A 16,149-nucleotide genomic window follows, 5' to 3' on the forward strand; every position below is an offset into this window, starting at 1 on the left:
TGGAGTGCAGTGGCACAATTATAGCTCACTGCAGCCTCAACCTCCTGGGCTCAAGTGATCCTGCTGCCTCAGCCTCCCAAGTAGCTAGGACTACAGGTTCACACCAATGTGCCTAGCTAATTTTTTTTTATTAAAAAAATGTTTTGTAGTGATGGAAGTCTCCTATGTTGCCCAGGCTGGTCTTGAACTCCTGGCCTCAAGTGATCCTTCTGCCTCAGCCTCCCAAAGTGCTAGGATTATGGGTGTGAGCCACTGTGCCCACCTATTTTTAAATACATGACATAGTATTTGAACCATTTTCAATATATCAACAATTCTAACAAAGATGATATACTTTGCTGTGACTCCTCTGGGTATAGTATTTGAAATAGCAGCCATCTTAATAAAAAAGTCAATTTAATACTTTAAACATTTTTGTTTCCTGCTTATTGTTATTTATTGATTCTAATGTATATTAGGTTATTTACCCAAACTTTATAGAAAATGGGGAATATTGGAATAGTAATTTTTATTTTAAAAGGCAGATTATGTGGCAGATGAAAATCTTTCAAAGCTTGGAATCTTTCAAGGGAAAGCAATGAAGAAATTCTTGGCAGTTGTATTGGTGGAAACTGTAAAGCTAATACAACCCTCCTGTATTATGGATAAGAAAAATTCGAGTCACATACCAGTTGTGACTTGCTAGGCTTTTACTGTTAAAGACTGCCAGCTCAGGACCAGAACCAGGCCTTCTGATGTCCATTCTAGAATTCTCTTGATCACCCCATGCAGCTTCCATGCCACTGAAGGCGATCAAAGATGGAGAAGGAAGAAAGGAGAGAAGAAAATGTGATGTGGAGGCGGGAGGAAGGAAAAACTTCACAAAAACACGACGGCAGAAATGTGGTATTTTAAGGAAGACGTTTGCCCTTCATATGAATGATTCTTGGATTTTTGGTGTATATTTTTGGTAGCAGTATGCGGTGAGTCACTAACAAAGAGCTTAAGACAGATGAGTTAACATAAATGGACCAAAATAAGCTGTGGTCTCTAGGCTGAGCAGCTGTTGGACAGACCTGCCAATATTTTATTTCCCAGAGACACTTGCAGTGGATTAAAGTGAGCAGGCGGCAAATACCTCATTAGAAAATTCCATACCTTTCAGAGTTTCCTGTGCCTGAGATGTGGCTTTCCAGGAGAAAGGGGAAAACTCCTACCTACTTATTGAAGTTCCACGATGTGGAAGAGGTTAGGCAAGAGGGGCTTGTTGGTGGAGGGATAATACAGAGAGGCAGAGGAATCAGAAAGTCTTAGGTTTTCAGCCCTAATTGTGCCACTAAGCTGTGTAACTGAGGAGGAACTCCTTTAGCCTTCTCTGTGTTTGTTTTTCATCTTCTGAATGAGGAGCTTCTATACAGTGACCTCCTAGGCCCCTTCCAGTTTAAAAATTTATAGTTCTTAGGCCAGGCATGATGGCTCATGCTGTAATCCCAGTGCTTTGGGAGGCCAAGGCAGGTAGATCACTTGAGTTCAGTAGTTTGAGACCAGCCTGGGCAACACAGTGAGACCCTGTCTCTACAAAAAATACAAAAATTAGCTGGGTGTGGTGGCTCGCGCCTATAGTCCCAGCTACTCGGGAGGCTGAGGTGGGAAGATCACTTGAACCCAGGAGGTAGAGGTTGTAGGGAGCCAAAATCACGTCACTGCACTCCCGCCTGGGCAATACAGTGAGACCCTGTCTCCAAAACAAAAATTATAGTTCTCATTAAATAAGTGCTCACTTTGTGCCAGGCACCTTGCAAAATGTTTTACATATTGATTTCTCCCTTCCATGAAACCTTTGAGGTTGTTTCAACAGTACTCTCATTTTCAGATAAAGAAACTGAGGCTTAAAGACCATAAGAAACCTACCTGAAGTCACGTAGCGAGCAGTGGCAGAGCCTGGACTCAAACCTGAGACTGTCACAGAAACATGGCTTCTCAATCACCATTCTGCATTGCCCTTTCTTTCTAAGCAGGACATTAGGAACGTGTTGCCTTTACATCCCTCTTTCTCTCCACTGTTTTACTATGTTTCAAATCGTTATGCTTCAATTGCACTGTAGTGGACTTCCAGGTCCTAACTGGAGTGCCTTGCTGCATCCACATGGTATACCATGCATGGATTGTAGATGCGTGGCATTAAAGATAGTAAGTCTTGGGAGGCCGAGGCAGGTGGATCACGAGGTCAAGAGATCGAGACCATCCTGGTCAACATGGTGAAACCCCATCTCTACTAAAAATACAAAAAAATTAGCTGGGCATGGTAGCATGTGCCTGTAATCCCAGCTACTCAGGAGGCTGAGACAGGAGAATTGCCTGAACCTCCAGGAGGCGGAGGTTGCTGTGAGCCGAGATCGCACCATTGCACTCCAGCCTGGGTAACAAGAGCGAAACTCCGTCTCAAAAAAAAAAAAAAAAAAAGATAGTAAGTCAAATTCAGGACACACACCTCATGTAAGACAGAAATAGTGTTGAGTGGAGCATAGCAAGGCCATTTGATTCACAGGATCTTCATCAGTTTGAATAGTTTGTATGTTCTCTCCAGTGGACACTCTGTACCCAATGTTCCAGCTGATGTCACTGGCAGAGACATCTTATGGGAAGACACCTTATTTGAAAAGCCATTTCAATAACCTCCTCTATCCTGATTTAATATGATATGGCCATGGCAACGGCAGTAATAGTGGCAACTCCTTTGTTCCCTTTTGTGGATGACGCACAATTTAAGCACCTTTTCGCACAGCCTCTCTTCCGGTGAAGACATTAGATGTAGGGAGAACATCCTTATCTTCAATATAAAATAAAAAACTCTAATTTGTGGGTTATGCTATCTGACTTCTGTTCAAGATGGGTCTTTAGTTGGTTACTTAAAATCCTGTCTTTAAGGACTACTGGGGATATTTATGTGTGAAGTCATACTTTCCATACTTTTTGATGTCTGCAGCTATAGAAATGGAGAACTAAAATAATAGCAAATAATTCAAACCAAAAAGCCAGCGCTGCCTATTATATAGAAATATATTTGGATGTTTTAAACTATAGAAACTTTGAGCCAAAAAGGAAAGGAAATAAACATTCAACCTTCTTGTTTTAAAAACCATTTGACTGAGGTGTGATTGACATTCAAAATATACTCAGACTTCTAAGTCAGAAAGCAAGGTAACAGTACAACAGATTACATTAATGACCTTCCTTCTTCACCTCTTCCTTCACCTCTTCCTTTACCAGGTGACCTTGGAATTTCATCCACTGAAGAGGCAGAGTCTATCTTCCTTTCCCTTGAATCTGGGCTGGCCCCATAACTTGTTTTGGGTGATAGAATGTGGTGGAAATGATGGTGGGCCAGTTCCAGGTCTAGGCCTCAAAAGGCCTTGAGTGTTTTCACTTACTTGTTCTGTGTTTCCCATGAGAACATGACCAGCTTATCCTGCTGGAAGATGGGACATGAGGAGCAGAGCTGAGTCATTCTAGTCATAGCAGCTGAGGCTATCCTAGATGAGCTGAACTGCAGATGACTGTAAGATCTATGAGTGAGTTCAGTTGAAATCAGAAGCACTGCTCATCTGAGCCCAGCCTAAATTGCCAACCAACAGACTTGTGAACAAAATAAATGCTTATCATTTAAAAATGCTGAGTCTTGGGGTGTTTTATTACACAGAATTCTGTGGCCATTAATAACTGATACAGAAAGTGAGGCTTTAGTTGTCAGGAAAACATCCAGGAAGTACCTAAGGATTGGAAGGATTGCAGGAAGTAGCAAGAATCAAACTGTGATTTAACAGTAATTTGAAGTCTTTGCAAATCACTGTAGTTATGGATTCCCTACCAACAGTTATGCTGCATGCATGTACTGAGTCTAGTATTAGCAAGACTCTGTGCTAAGTAGAATACATAGTTAATGGCCGTCCAGGAAAAGCAAAAGTCAATGGTGGACCTGATTAAGAGAGGCTGACCACGGGAATCAAAGTGGGCCAAATGGCTGATGACATTTATGGTGGTAGAGAAGTGTGAATTCAAGGAGCTGGGTGTGGGGCCAAGGGTCAAGGAAAGAACAATGAAAACAAGATGAAGTTAAAGGCCCAGATAAGGAAGATACTGAATATCAGTCATGGAAGAAAATGCCTATATTAGATACAGATATGCTGGGAAATTACATCTCCAACCCCAACCTGCTAGCAGTAATCCTCAACCAGTGACTCCTGCTTTCTCAGCTCTTGGGTAGGGTAACTAACTCTTTAAAAAAAAATAGTTTCTTTTAAAATATTTATTTGTTTATTCTTTTATTTTCCATTTTTTAGAGGTGAAGGATGAGATTTCAGTGCACCCGTCACTCAAGTAGTGTACGTTGTACCCAATATGTAGTTGTTTTAATCCCTCACGTTCCTCCCACCCTCCCCTCTTCTGAGTCTCCAATGTCCATTATACCATTCTGCATGCCTTTGTGTAGCCACAGTTTAGCTTCCAGTTATAAGTGAGAACATGCAGTATTTGGTTTTCCATTTCTGAGTTACTACACTTCTAATAATGGCCTCCGGCTCCATCCAAGTTGCTGCAAAAGACATTATTTCATTCTTTTTCTGTGGCTGAGTAGTGTTTCATTGTGTATATATACCACATTTTAAAAATCCACTCATTGATTGATGGGCACTTAGGCTGGTTCCATATCTTTGCAATTGTGAATAGTGCTGCAATAAACATACACGTGCAGGTATCTTTCTGATGTGATAACTTCTTTTCCTTTGAGTAGATACCCAGTAGTGGGATCAAATGGTAGACCTACTTTGAGTTCTTTAAGAAATGTTGGGCCGGGTGTGGTGGCTCACACCCATAATCCTAGCACTTTGGGAGGCTGAGGCCTGTGGATCACCTGAGATCAGGAGTTCGAGACAAGCCTGGCCAACATAGTGAAACCCCGTCTCTACTAAAAATATAAAAAATTAGCCAGGCATGGTGGCAGGCACCTGTAATCCCAGCTACTTGGGAGGCTGAGGCAGGAGAATTGCTTGAACACGGCAGGTGGAGGTTGGTGGAGGTTGCAGTAAACTAAGATCACGTCACTGCACTCCAGCCTGGGCGACAAGAGCAAAACTCCATCTCAAAAAAAAAAAAGAAAGAAAGAAAAGAAAGAAAGAAAACAATAAATCTCCCTACTGTTTTCCACAGAGGTTGGGCTACTTTATATTCCCACCAACAGTGTATAAGCGTTCCCTTTTCTTGGATAATTCTGAAGCATGTATTTTATCCCTTCCTCATGATTTCCCCCACTGAATTAAGCTCCAGTCGCCTACTCTGGCAGCTAGCTTAATAACGCACCCTTTATCTGCTGTCTTCACTTCCCCACTTACCCCAAGGTCCCTAGATTCCTCTCTGTTCCTTAAGCAAGCCCAGTTACTTCCTGCCTTGGGGCCTTTGTGGTTTCACCCTCTGTCTGAAATGCTCCTCTTCTGACATGTACATGACTGGCATCTTCTTGTCATTCAGGCTTAAATTTCACCTTGTTAAAGAAACCTTAACTGGTCACCAAATCTAAAGTAGCTTTGTCATCTGATCTTAATTTTCATATTGCTTTTTTCACTATTAGATATTTTACTTATTTATTTGTTTGCTTGTTTTCATATGTTGTTGGTAAGAGTGGGCACAAAACCTCTGGGAAGGTTGTCAGGCGGTATCTAGTAAAGCCACCTTTGATCCAGCAATTTCATTCCTAAATATATGTTTAGGAGGAATGGATACTTATGGCCATCAAAAGCCATATACAGGAATGTTTACTGCAGCTTTATTAATAACTGGACCAAACCAAATGTTCATCAATAGGAGAATAAATAAATTGTGAAATATTCAGTGGAATATCTTCAATGGAATACTATACAGCAATGAAAGGAATGAGCTGCTGCTACAGACAACCACATGGATGAATTTCACAGAAATGATGATGAATAAAAGAAGCCTGGCACAAAAGACAAAATATTACATGCCACTTATATGGCATTAACAGGCAAAACTAATCTATGGTGGTAGGATTTGGAATAATGGTTACCTCTGGATAGGAGGACATTGGCTGGGAAGGAGCATGGGGTGCTAAAAATATTCTATACCTTGATGTGGGTGGTGATTACATGGATATATACATATTTAAGAAGTCATTGAGGTATATACTCAAGATTTGTGCATAGTCTATGTATGTCATAGATGAATAAAAAGTTCAAAAGTAGGTTCCATGAGAACGAGAACATTTTCAGACTTGGGAACTATTGCCTGACACATAGTGCCTGTCACCACTAAGGACTCGTTGACTGAGCAAATGTGTAAATGTAGATTTGCTTTTTTTTTTCAAAAAATTTGAACTAAAAATTAAGTTTTATTCAGTATCTACTCCATGTGCTGTATATTGTAGAGGAACCAAATGTGAATCAGCCTAACAAGAAATACATAACTGATTATATAAAATGGCAGCATGTAATAAATGCTGTAAAAGCAGATGCTACACAAACTATTAGCAGAGCTGGAGAGAGAGAGAGAGAGAGAGAGAGAGAGAGAGAGAGAGAGAGAGAGAGAGAGAGAGAGAGAGAGGGGTTTCAGCTGCAGTTTTGGGGAAGTGAGAGTTGTTTTGAACCAGGAAATGTTCCTGCAGGTAGGACTGGATCAGAGAGCAGACAAAGAAAGGGGTGGCTGTGAGTGTCAGGGAGGAAACCCTCAGGGACAAGGAGGCCCAGGGTACGTTCAGGAAATGAAGAAATCTCAAGTGGCTGAAGTCAGGGGAGGAGAGTCACAGGGGAGTGAAAGATGAGTGTCTGTCAGAGCAGGTTGGGGCCGGCTCAGAAAGGGCCAGGACAACTTTGCAAGGAGCGTGGCCTCTACTCCATGCATAGGGATGAGGTTTTAAAGCAGAAAAGTGATTTTGAAGGGTGAATTTTTATCCTCCCTAAATTGATATTAAAAAATATGTTATAAAAATCTGAAAAGCCAGGGTACATAAAGGATAAAAACCTGATATAATCACCACTATCACTTTCATATGTCAACTCTGAGATACTTGAGATATAATTCAAATGCCATCAAGTTAACCATTTTAGAGTGTACAGTTCAGTGGGTTTTAGTATATTCACAGGGTTATGGAACCATCACCATTAATTCCAGAATATTTATATCACCTCAAAAAGAAACCTCATATCCATTAGCAGTCACTCCTCATTCTCCCTCCCTCCAACCTTTGGCAACCACGAATCTACTTTATGTCCCATGGGTTTTTCCAGAAATACTTTTCTATGTGTATATTTATAAACACACACACACACACACACACACACACACACACACACACACACACGTTTCTCTCCCCCTTCCCACATGCAAATTGAATTTTCACATACTGCTAAATAAGCTGTCTTGACTCTGATATCAGGAATATATCAGATTGATTTGTGAAAAATTAGTCTGGGTGGCAGGACCAAGAATGGATTGGAAAAAAGAGGTTGAAGGCAGTGAGACTGCCTAGCAATGCCTGCAGTAGGGGAGGTCATGTAGGCCTGAACTAGGCTGCCAGTCGTGTAGTGGATGCTTCTTAGATCCCCACTTCAGGAATGAGACATTCATTACCCCAGCGGCAGGAAATGTTGGTGACTGACGGCTCTCACTGGAATCTCTTTCTGGGACTTGCTCTCATTTGAAGAGAACTTACTGTCCCAAAATCACACAATTTCTCTGGAGCAGCCCACATCTAATAATTGGTCGATGGTGAGAGGGGGTGTTACAAAGGCCCAGGCAGTGTTCCCAATTTGGAAAAATCACCAAAGGCCCCTCTTAGCTCCAGAGCTCCCCTTAGGGTCAACTAATACTTTTGTTATGAGTGTGTTGTAGCCCAACATGCCTAATCCTGCTGCCCTTACTGCCCCACAGGTGCCGTTCCTGAGAACATTCCTAATAAAATTCCTGTATTTAAATCTCTATCTCAGAGTCTGTTTTCCAGGGCACACAACCTGTGACAAGCAATGAGGATGGAAAAGAAGCTGGCATATGTGGATGTCTTTGTGAAGCAATTGAATAGATGGAGCTTGTTGACTGATTAGCTATATAGGGTGGAAGGGGTTGAAAAGTTAAAGAAACAAAATACACACACACACACACACACCCCTAATGTGCACATGTAATTATATATATGTAATATACACACATATATACATCATATACATGTAAATATATCCTTAGGCACTTGCTCAGTGTCTACCTTGTGCCTGAAACAGTTCTGGCAGCTTAAGATGCTAGATGAATTAGATCTGGTTCTTTTATTTAGAGAATCCAAAGTGTTTTAGGGCAGACAGAGAGTAAGCAAGTAATTCCAAAACAATTCATTGAGCATGACGTTAAACTATAGGGAAAGGTGATGAGAAAATATTAAAGGAGTGAGGGTATTGCCAAGGTTTTAAGATGGGGTGTTTTGAAAGATGGTAAATCCATCATGTGACATGGAGAATGTAGATGAGAGAGAATGTAATTAGAAAATAAAAATCGAGGTTAATATGTTCCCTGAAAAGTTAGAAATATGGGTTTGGAACTCCTGAGAGAGGTCATGAATAGAAATATATATTTAGGTGGTGTCTATATAGAAATGATAGCTAGTGCCTCAGGAGTGGATGAGATTGCCAAGAGAGATCACAGAAGATGGAAACTTGAGAAAGATATACAGCAGAGCTGACTAAAGTCTGAATCTGCCCACCCTATGCCAACACCCATGGCAGACATAGCTAAATGGCCACACAGCCTCCGAATCCTTCTCAATGCATGGCTTCAGGCAGCTATTACCAATAAATCCACTTACCATTTCTGGTTTCTTCTTAAAGTCTAGGTGTGGTGAGCAGGAGCAATGACGGGCCTCCACGGAAAAGTGAGCTGCGTGGTTATCAGGTGCGGAGAGAGCATCCAGGAAGGTAGGAGAAGTACTGGGAGAGCAGAGGATCCTGTAAGGAAGAGGAGTGTTTCAAGAAGAAGGTAATAGTAACAGTCGTCGATTGACTAAGTTGAGGACTTGAGGAGACAAAGAAATTTGAAGTAGAGGGCAGTGGTGACCTTACAGGGAACAGTTCCACTAAAGTGGTTTTGAGAGAAGTGAAATGACAAAGGTTTGAGTAAAGAATGGGAAGTATTTCGAAGTGCTCATCTATAAATGTACTGCTCGAGCCCAAGTTGGCAAGATTGTTGAAAATGCATTTCCAGGACTCACCCCAGAGCCACGACCTCAGGCTGTTCTCTGGCCCCCAAGGAACACTTTGATCAGGGTTATCTGCTACTGGTGGGTGCTCAGTGTAGCAGATGATCTTAGTGTCCCTTTCACATGCATTCAGCACTCACTATTCAGTATACACGGCTGCTTCACAAGAAGCACATGTGACTCTCTGCCTGAGGACTTTCTCTGGCCACTGGAGCATGCTTGACCTGCTGCCAGAAATGCCAGAGTTAATTTCCCAGGGATTAGCCCACAGCCCATGAAGGACATGAGTTGGTGGAGAAATTGCTCAGCTTCTTCACCTCTCAGGTGGAACAACTTGGGGCTTGTTTTATATAGAAGTTTTGTCCAAGAAGTCTCCAGTAGGATTCAGCCTGAGGTGCCCAGCGTAGGCTCATGAACACACTCTGTGTTGGCTTCCTTCCTATTCCTGTTCTCTTCTTTGCATTTCCCGAGGTCACCTCTCACCTAAGCTACTCATACCCATATCCCTGTCTCAGAGTTGGCTCTTAGGGGAACCCAAAACTATGATACTTACAATCTTATTTCTTCTTCCTGGGCACATGGAACAACTACATATTCCAGTGGCTTTTGTAGTCTGGTTGAGCCTATGTGACTGCAGTCATGGGCAGAGTGATCGATGTCACCTTCAGGCCTGGCCACAAAACTCCTGGTGTGGTAATCCCTCTCAATCTTTCCTTCCTATGGTGGTTTCAGAGGCCATGTGTTTAAGATGGCAGCCTCACAAGACAGAAGTTGATTTCTGAATCACTAATCAAGAGAGACCTACCAAAGAGAGCTGCCTCACCTGTACCAGATTTTGACACGAATGAATGAGAAAAATAGACCTTTACTATGTTAAATTGCTGAGATTTTTTTCTGTTACAGCAGCTAGCATTAATTACCCTAATTAATACACCTGTCCTGTCAGTCTTCCTTCACCCAATTATCCAAAATTTCTGCTCTTCATCCTCCTTTAAACGTTTCCATTCCCTCAGTGTGACTGACTACATAGCTGCAAACAGCTGTGTGTTTAACGGAGTAAAGTGCACTTAATTGTAAGCAATAACTACCAGATTTGCTTCTGAAAGATAGTTGTGTTTTCAGATGGATTCCTGGTTGGTAGGATCTATGAAGAAGATGTTTCCAAATATTGGAATCTTCTTGGTGTCTTTCCACCATCATTGACATAGCTCACTCACAGTGTAAACTGTATTGTCTAGAAGCAGAAGAAAGAGGGGTCAGTACTTCTAAATTGTTGCTGACTTCTGGCCTCTGCAATCAACTAACTCCACACTCTTTAACCTGGTATTTCCAGGTGTCTACAGTTGGCCCCAACTAACATCCTACCCCAATCCTCTCCGCACTCCTGCCAATGAAACCTCTTAAATCATACTGCTCACAACAGGGTGTGCTTTCCTACCTTGCCACCTTGGGTCTCTCTGTGCCCTCCACTTGGAGTGCCCTTTCTGCTCTCTTGCTCTATTCCAAACCCAGCCCCTCACTCAACTTCCACCTCCTCCTTAAAGCCCTGAAATTCCATTTTGTCTTCCCTTTACTGCTACTACTCATTTGGTCGTCAGCATTTGCTGTTAATCATGATTTCCGTCTTTTTATGTGTTTGCATCCTCTCTTCTGAACTACAAATGAACTACTTAAAGAAAAAAAATCATGCCTATTTCTCTCTTCAATCTCTACAGCATTTTTGCTGAGTGCTGGAGACATGATTACTGAAGACAGATGGATGAATATAGATGTAACAATAGAACTCGTTAAATATCAAAAACGTGAAGTCTTGTGCAGACATGCTTTTTTTTTTGAGACAAGGTCTCGCTCTGTTGCCCAGGCTGGAGTGCTGTGGTGCTATCATAGCTCACTGCAGCCTCGATCTCCTGGGCTCAAGCAACCCTCCCTCCTCAGTCTTTCAAGTAGCGGGGAATTCAGGTGCTCACCATCACACCTGGCTAATTTAAAACATTTTCAGTAGTGATGTGGTCTCTCTGTGATGCCAGGCTGGTCTCGAACTCCTGCCTCAGACTCTCAAAGTGCTGTGATTACAGGCATAAGCCACTGTGCCTGGCGCAGACATGATGTTTAAAAAACTTTCATTTGGAAATAATTTCAAACTTACAGAAAAGTTGCAAGAATAAAAATGACGCAAATATCATCTACATATGTTTTATCTAGATTCACTTACTGTATACACTTTACCTCATTTACTTTATATCTACCTGTGTATCTTCTCTACACACACACACACACACACACACACACACACACACAGACACACACACAGTGCTTTTCTGATGCGTTCGAAAGTAAGTTACATACAGTATGGGCCTTTGTTCTTAAATACTTCAGTGAGTATTTCCTAAGAATAGTCTGTTACCTAATCACAATAGTTATTAACTTTCATTTGATTAATATTGATATGATATTTTTATTTAATCTTTTGTTCTCATTCCAATTTTGACAATTGACCCAATAATGTCCTTTATGGCACCCTTTTCCCACCAATGTAGGATCCAGTAGGGTCAACTATTACATTTGCTTGTCATGTTGCTTTAGCCTCCTTTAATCTGGAACATTTCTACAGCTTTTCTTTGTCTTTTATGATATTATTTTTCCAAGTTAACTCTCATCCTCCTGCTTTTTAAAAGAATGTCAGAATTTTGAAAACCTCCTAGGTTTGGCAGCCTATTTTATTTATATATATACATACGGATAGATGTGGAGTCTCTAAATAGTGTCATAATCATTCCCAGTGCAAGACTCCAAACTTAAACCCGCTTTTATTCTCATTCTCAACTTGTAATCAATAGCAATATTTTGTATGCGTTTGTACAAGAACCTTTGTTTCATTTTATTTACAATGCCTTTCTTCTTAAATAGAGTTGGGGTAGAAGAGGAAATCACAAATCTCTTTCTCTTCCAGCTTCTGCTGGGTTGCAGGCTGCATGGGAGGAAAAGTCAATAGAGGAAGTGAGAGAGTAAACTGAGAAGTTGAAATCAAAGTGGTGGGCTGCCGAGTCGCGGCTGTGGTGCATCTCTCTCTGAAGTCAAAGCAGTTTTACAGACAGCGTTCAACCATAGTTAAATAAAATCCCTATGCCATAGAAAGGGAAGGCATTAGTAATTTCTATTGTCTATGAGTGAAAACAGAGACACTGAGAGGCTCAATGGCTTTTCTGCTTTGAATCTGAGAGGGAATGAGGAATCATGGAAAAAGAACTAATTAAGGAGTGAATCCAATCTGGAGATTTGAATCTATTTATTACCCTTGCTGCCAAGGCATTATGTAGCTCAGCAAGTCACATCATCCCTGAGCCTTGGTGTCATTATCTGTAAAAGTAGGCTTTGGAGTGGACTCAATTCACTCTAAGTTTCCTTCATATTCTAAAATGCAGCAGTGATCAATTCCAGCATACATTTCATGAATATTTATGGAGTGCCTGCTAAGTGTTGACCACTGGGCTAGGTGCTGCACCTATAAAGATTGGTAGAACCTGGTCTTGATTCTCAAGGATCTCCCAGTATGGTAGGCAGGAGGAGCAGGCATGTAAGCCAAGAATTATGGTTCAATGCGATAGGGGGCAAATTCAAGTTACAATGGTGTTACAAAGGAGACATAGCTGCAACATGTCTCCAATCATTCTTCTGCTTCAGCTCCTCAGTGTCTTTCAATCCTTTATCACTGAAAATAGAGTCTCCATTGATTACCTTGCCATGAGTCTCAGCCCCATCCCTCCCTCCCAGACTCAAACTCCTCTCTGCCTGACCAAGTATGTGCAGGTAACTTTTCCTGGGGAATGGAATGAAGGAAGTGACAGTAGTTGTTGAATTGAGCCCAGAAATGGGGATGGGGCATTTTAGGTGGAAGGTACGTGACTGTTGGTAGACTACACATATTTTGGGTTTGCTGGAACACAATGTGCCAGAGGTAAAGTGAGGGTAATGAGGCTGAAGCAGTAGCTAGGCAGGGGCCAAGTCTAAGAGGGTCACTTGGTCAGGCAGAGAGGACTTTGAGCCTGGGAGGGAGGGATGGGGCTGAGATTCATGGCAAGGAAATCAATGGAGACTCTATTACCAACGATAAAGGATTGAGAGACACTGGGGAGCAGAAGCCGAAGACTGACTGGAGACATGTTTAGGAGAAAGGCTTGAGAAGGCTCACTGTTTGACTGTGGGGGCAAAGAGGAATGACACAGGACTTCCATGTTTCTGATTTGCCCAGTGGACTAGATTATGGTGCTACTAACTACAATTGGAAGACCTCAAGGAGGAGCTGGCTTGGGGTATGTATAATGAATTCAGTCTAGGATATGTTGGCCTTGACATGTGTATGGGACACTTAAGAGGAAATTTCTACTAGCCATTGTACAAATAGGTCTGGAACTCAGGAAGGAAGTCTGGGCTGGAGATGGATTTTTTTTTAAGTTGCATTTTAGGTTTTGCTGTGAGCAATGTCGTCCAGGGAGATTGTAACTTTAGGAAAGGACTGTAACAGAGGGAAGAACATGAGCTTTGTTGTCTCATTAGAGCTGGGTTCTTATTTGCTGAGATCTTATGAGCTGTAGGATATTGGGCGAGTAATTTTGAATCTGTCTTTATTTTTAACAGTGACCCCAATTTGTAGACTTGTGAGAGTTCAACATTTAAAAAAAATAAGTCCAATCCATGGAAATTATCAGGGGAGCAGAAAGGGCACCCTGGGAGACACCATTAAGCTAGAGTTTTATTCATCCACTTCCTAACGGTGTCAAGAGGAGCCGTCTGCTATGTTCACTGCCTCCTTACTGCCTTTCTTGCCGTATTAATTTATTACCAGTTGCTTCATTTCTCCAAGCCTTGGCTTCCTCCTCTGTAAAACAGGGAGAATAATAACTCTCTATCTTAGAGAATTCTTTTGAAAATCAGTGAGACAAGGTTTGTGTGAACACTGCGAACTGCAAAGTATGATGTGAATACTAGTTATTATCAATATGAGTAAACAAACATGTGAGCCCAATTTGTCAGCATTTTCTATGCTGTTACCGATCTGGAGTGTCTGTCAGCATGAACACTAAAGCCTGTTGTAACAAGTCAGTGACGGAACTGAAATAAAACCAATGGTCTCTGACTCTAGGCCATAGTTAAGCTGATCACTGTATGAGGCTTGAACAGATCCGGGATTTACCTTCCAACAGATTAGTTCATTGTGGGCCAGGGGTAAGGGTAGGTGAGCAGGAGGAAGTAGAGCTGTGGATTGGAGAACTTGTGAGATCACCAGGGGCCTGGGGTCTCCTGTGATCTCTACTTGTCTACTCTGCTGTCCTCACAATGGGGAAGTGTAAAGACAGCTCTGCCCTTAATGGTGTGATCTCAACTTCTCAGAGAACTTCAAATTCTCATCTCCGGCTGGGGAAAGACAACCCCTGCTGTACAGTTGGATTGACACATAAAACCTGCTGGCACCCAGGAGGCTCTAGGTAGATGTCAGTTCACTGTGTAGGCCAGATTTTCAGAATGGAAGAAGACAGCAGTATTCACCTGATGAGGCAGCCCCATGGCCAAACTAGTCCATGATTACACAGAGATTAGGCTAGATTCTGGCTTGAGGACAAAGATGAGCCAGATTGATCACTTGAACTCAAGTTTAGGTTGCTTTTACTTCCGTTTTCTCTCAAAGCAGCTAACAAGGCATGCAAATGTATAGAAAAGAACAGAGGGTTGTAGAAGCTACTGCTCATTACTTGTCTGGCTTTTCTTAGTGATCTTGGCAGCCTGAAAACAGTGAGAGATGTTCCCTAGGCCAGAGGAGCCCAGATTCATGGGCCATTGCGTTTTCCTGCCCCTGTTTTTCCTTTTTTTTTTGAGATAGGGTCTCACTCTGTTGTTTAGGCTGGAGTGCCGTGGCACAATCATAGCTCACTATAACCTCAAACTTCTAGACTCCAGACATCCTCCAATCTTAGTCTTCTGAGTAGATGAGACTACAGGTGTGTGTCACCATACCTGGTTAACTTTTAAAATTTTTGTGGATATAGGGTCTCCTATGTTGCCCAGGCTAGTCTTCAATTCCCGGCTTCAAGTGATAGTCCCACCTCAGCCTCACAAGTAATTGTGATTACAGGTGTGAGTCACCACATTCACCTCCCATTGCCTTCAAAACTCCAGCATGTCACCATCCAGAAACAACTCGTACAGCCAAATAAGGCGGTGGCCTGGTACTCAACACACCCCCTCACTCAGGCCCAAAGCTCACATCTGATCCTTGAAATTCTTGCTGCTGCACCATGGGGCAATGGCCTTTTATCTTTGTTTGTGCGGTGGGTCCTAGGAGTGAAAACATTCATATTTACTTACAGGTTTTCCAAAGCAGGTCTGGCCATAACCTAGAGCACATGACCCTTCTCCCTCTTTTTCCCTCCATCCTTCCCTTCTCTCTCTCTTTTTAAATAGACTTTATCGTTTAGAACAGTTTTATATTTACAGAAAAATTTAGCTGATAGTTCAGATAGTTCTCAGATACTTCCTGCCCCCCATCCAGTATGTAGGTTCCCCTATTATTAACACTAACATTTGATATTAGTATAAAATTAGAATATTTATCACAATTAATAAACCAATTATAACACATATTATTAACTAAAGCCCATACAGCTTATTCAAATTTTCTTAGTTTCTCTAAAGTCTTTTTTCTGTTTCTGGATCCCACCCAGGATGCCACGTTATCCTTAGGCTCATCTTAGCTGTGATTGTTTTTCAGATGTTTCTTGCTTCTGATGACCTTGACGGGTTTGAGGAGTACCAGTCAGGTATTTGGTAGGCGGCCATTCTACTGGAATTTATCTGGTGTTTTTCTCATGGTTGGACTGGGGTTTGTGAGTTTTTGGAAGGAAGGCCACAGAGGTAAAATGTCATTTTCA

General features: G+C 41.9%; 1 protein-coding gene across 2 annotated transcripts in view; it reads right to left on the reverse strand.

The window, feature by feature from the left end:
- RPS6KA3 (ribosomal protein S6 kinase A3) overlaps positions 1-9,360 on the reverse strand; it is a 171,474-nt gene extending 162,114 nt beyond the window's left edge. Inside the window, exons 1-2 of one of the 2 annotated variants that reach the window (XM_008989060.5) lie at positions 9,239-9,360; positions 8,837-8,975 (exon numbers count right to left, since the gene is read on the reverse strand). In XM_008989060.5, coding sequence (XP_008987308.1) covers positions 8,837-8,839 — 3 coding nt within the window. In that variant the 5' untranslated portion in view covers positions 8,840-8,975; positions 9,239-9,360. Of the gene's footprint in view, positions 1-8,836; positions 9,153-9,238 lie in introns of those variants that run through there. The other variant, XM_078364251.1, reaches the window with a different exon arrangement.
- Between the last annotated feature and the right edge of the window lie 6,789 nt (positions 9,361-16,149).

The sequence above is a fragment of the Callithrix jacchus genome, chromosome X, assembly GCF_049354715.1.
Source record: "Callithrix jacchus isolate 240 chromosome X, calJac240_pri, whole genome shotgun sequence".
NCBI classification, from domain to species: Eukaryota; Metazoa; Chordata; class Mammalia; order Primates; family Cebidae; genus Callithrix; species Callithrix jacchus.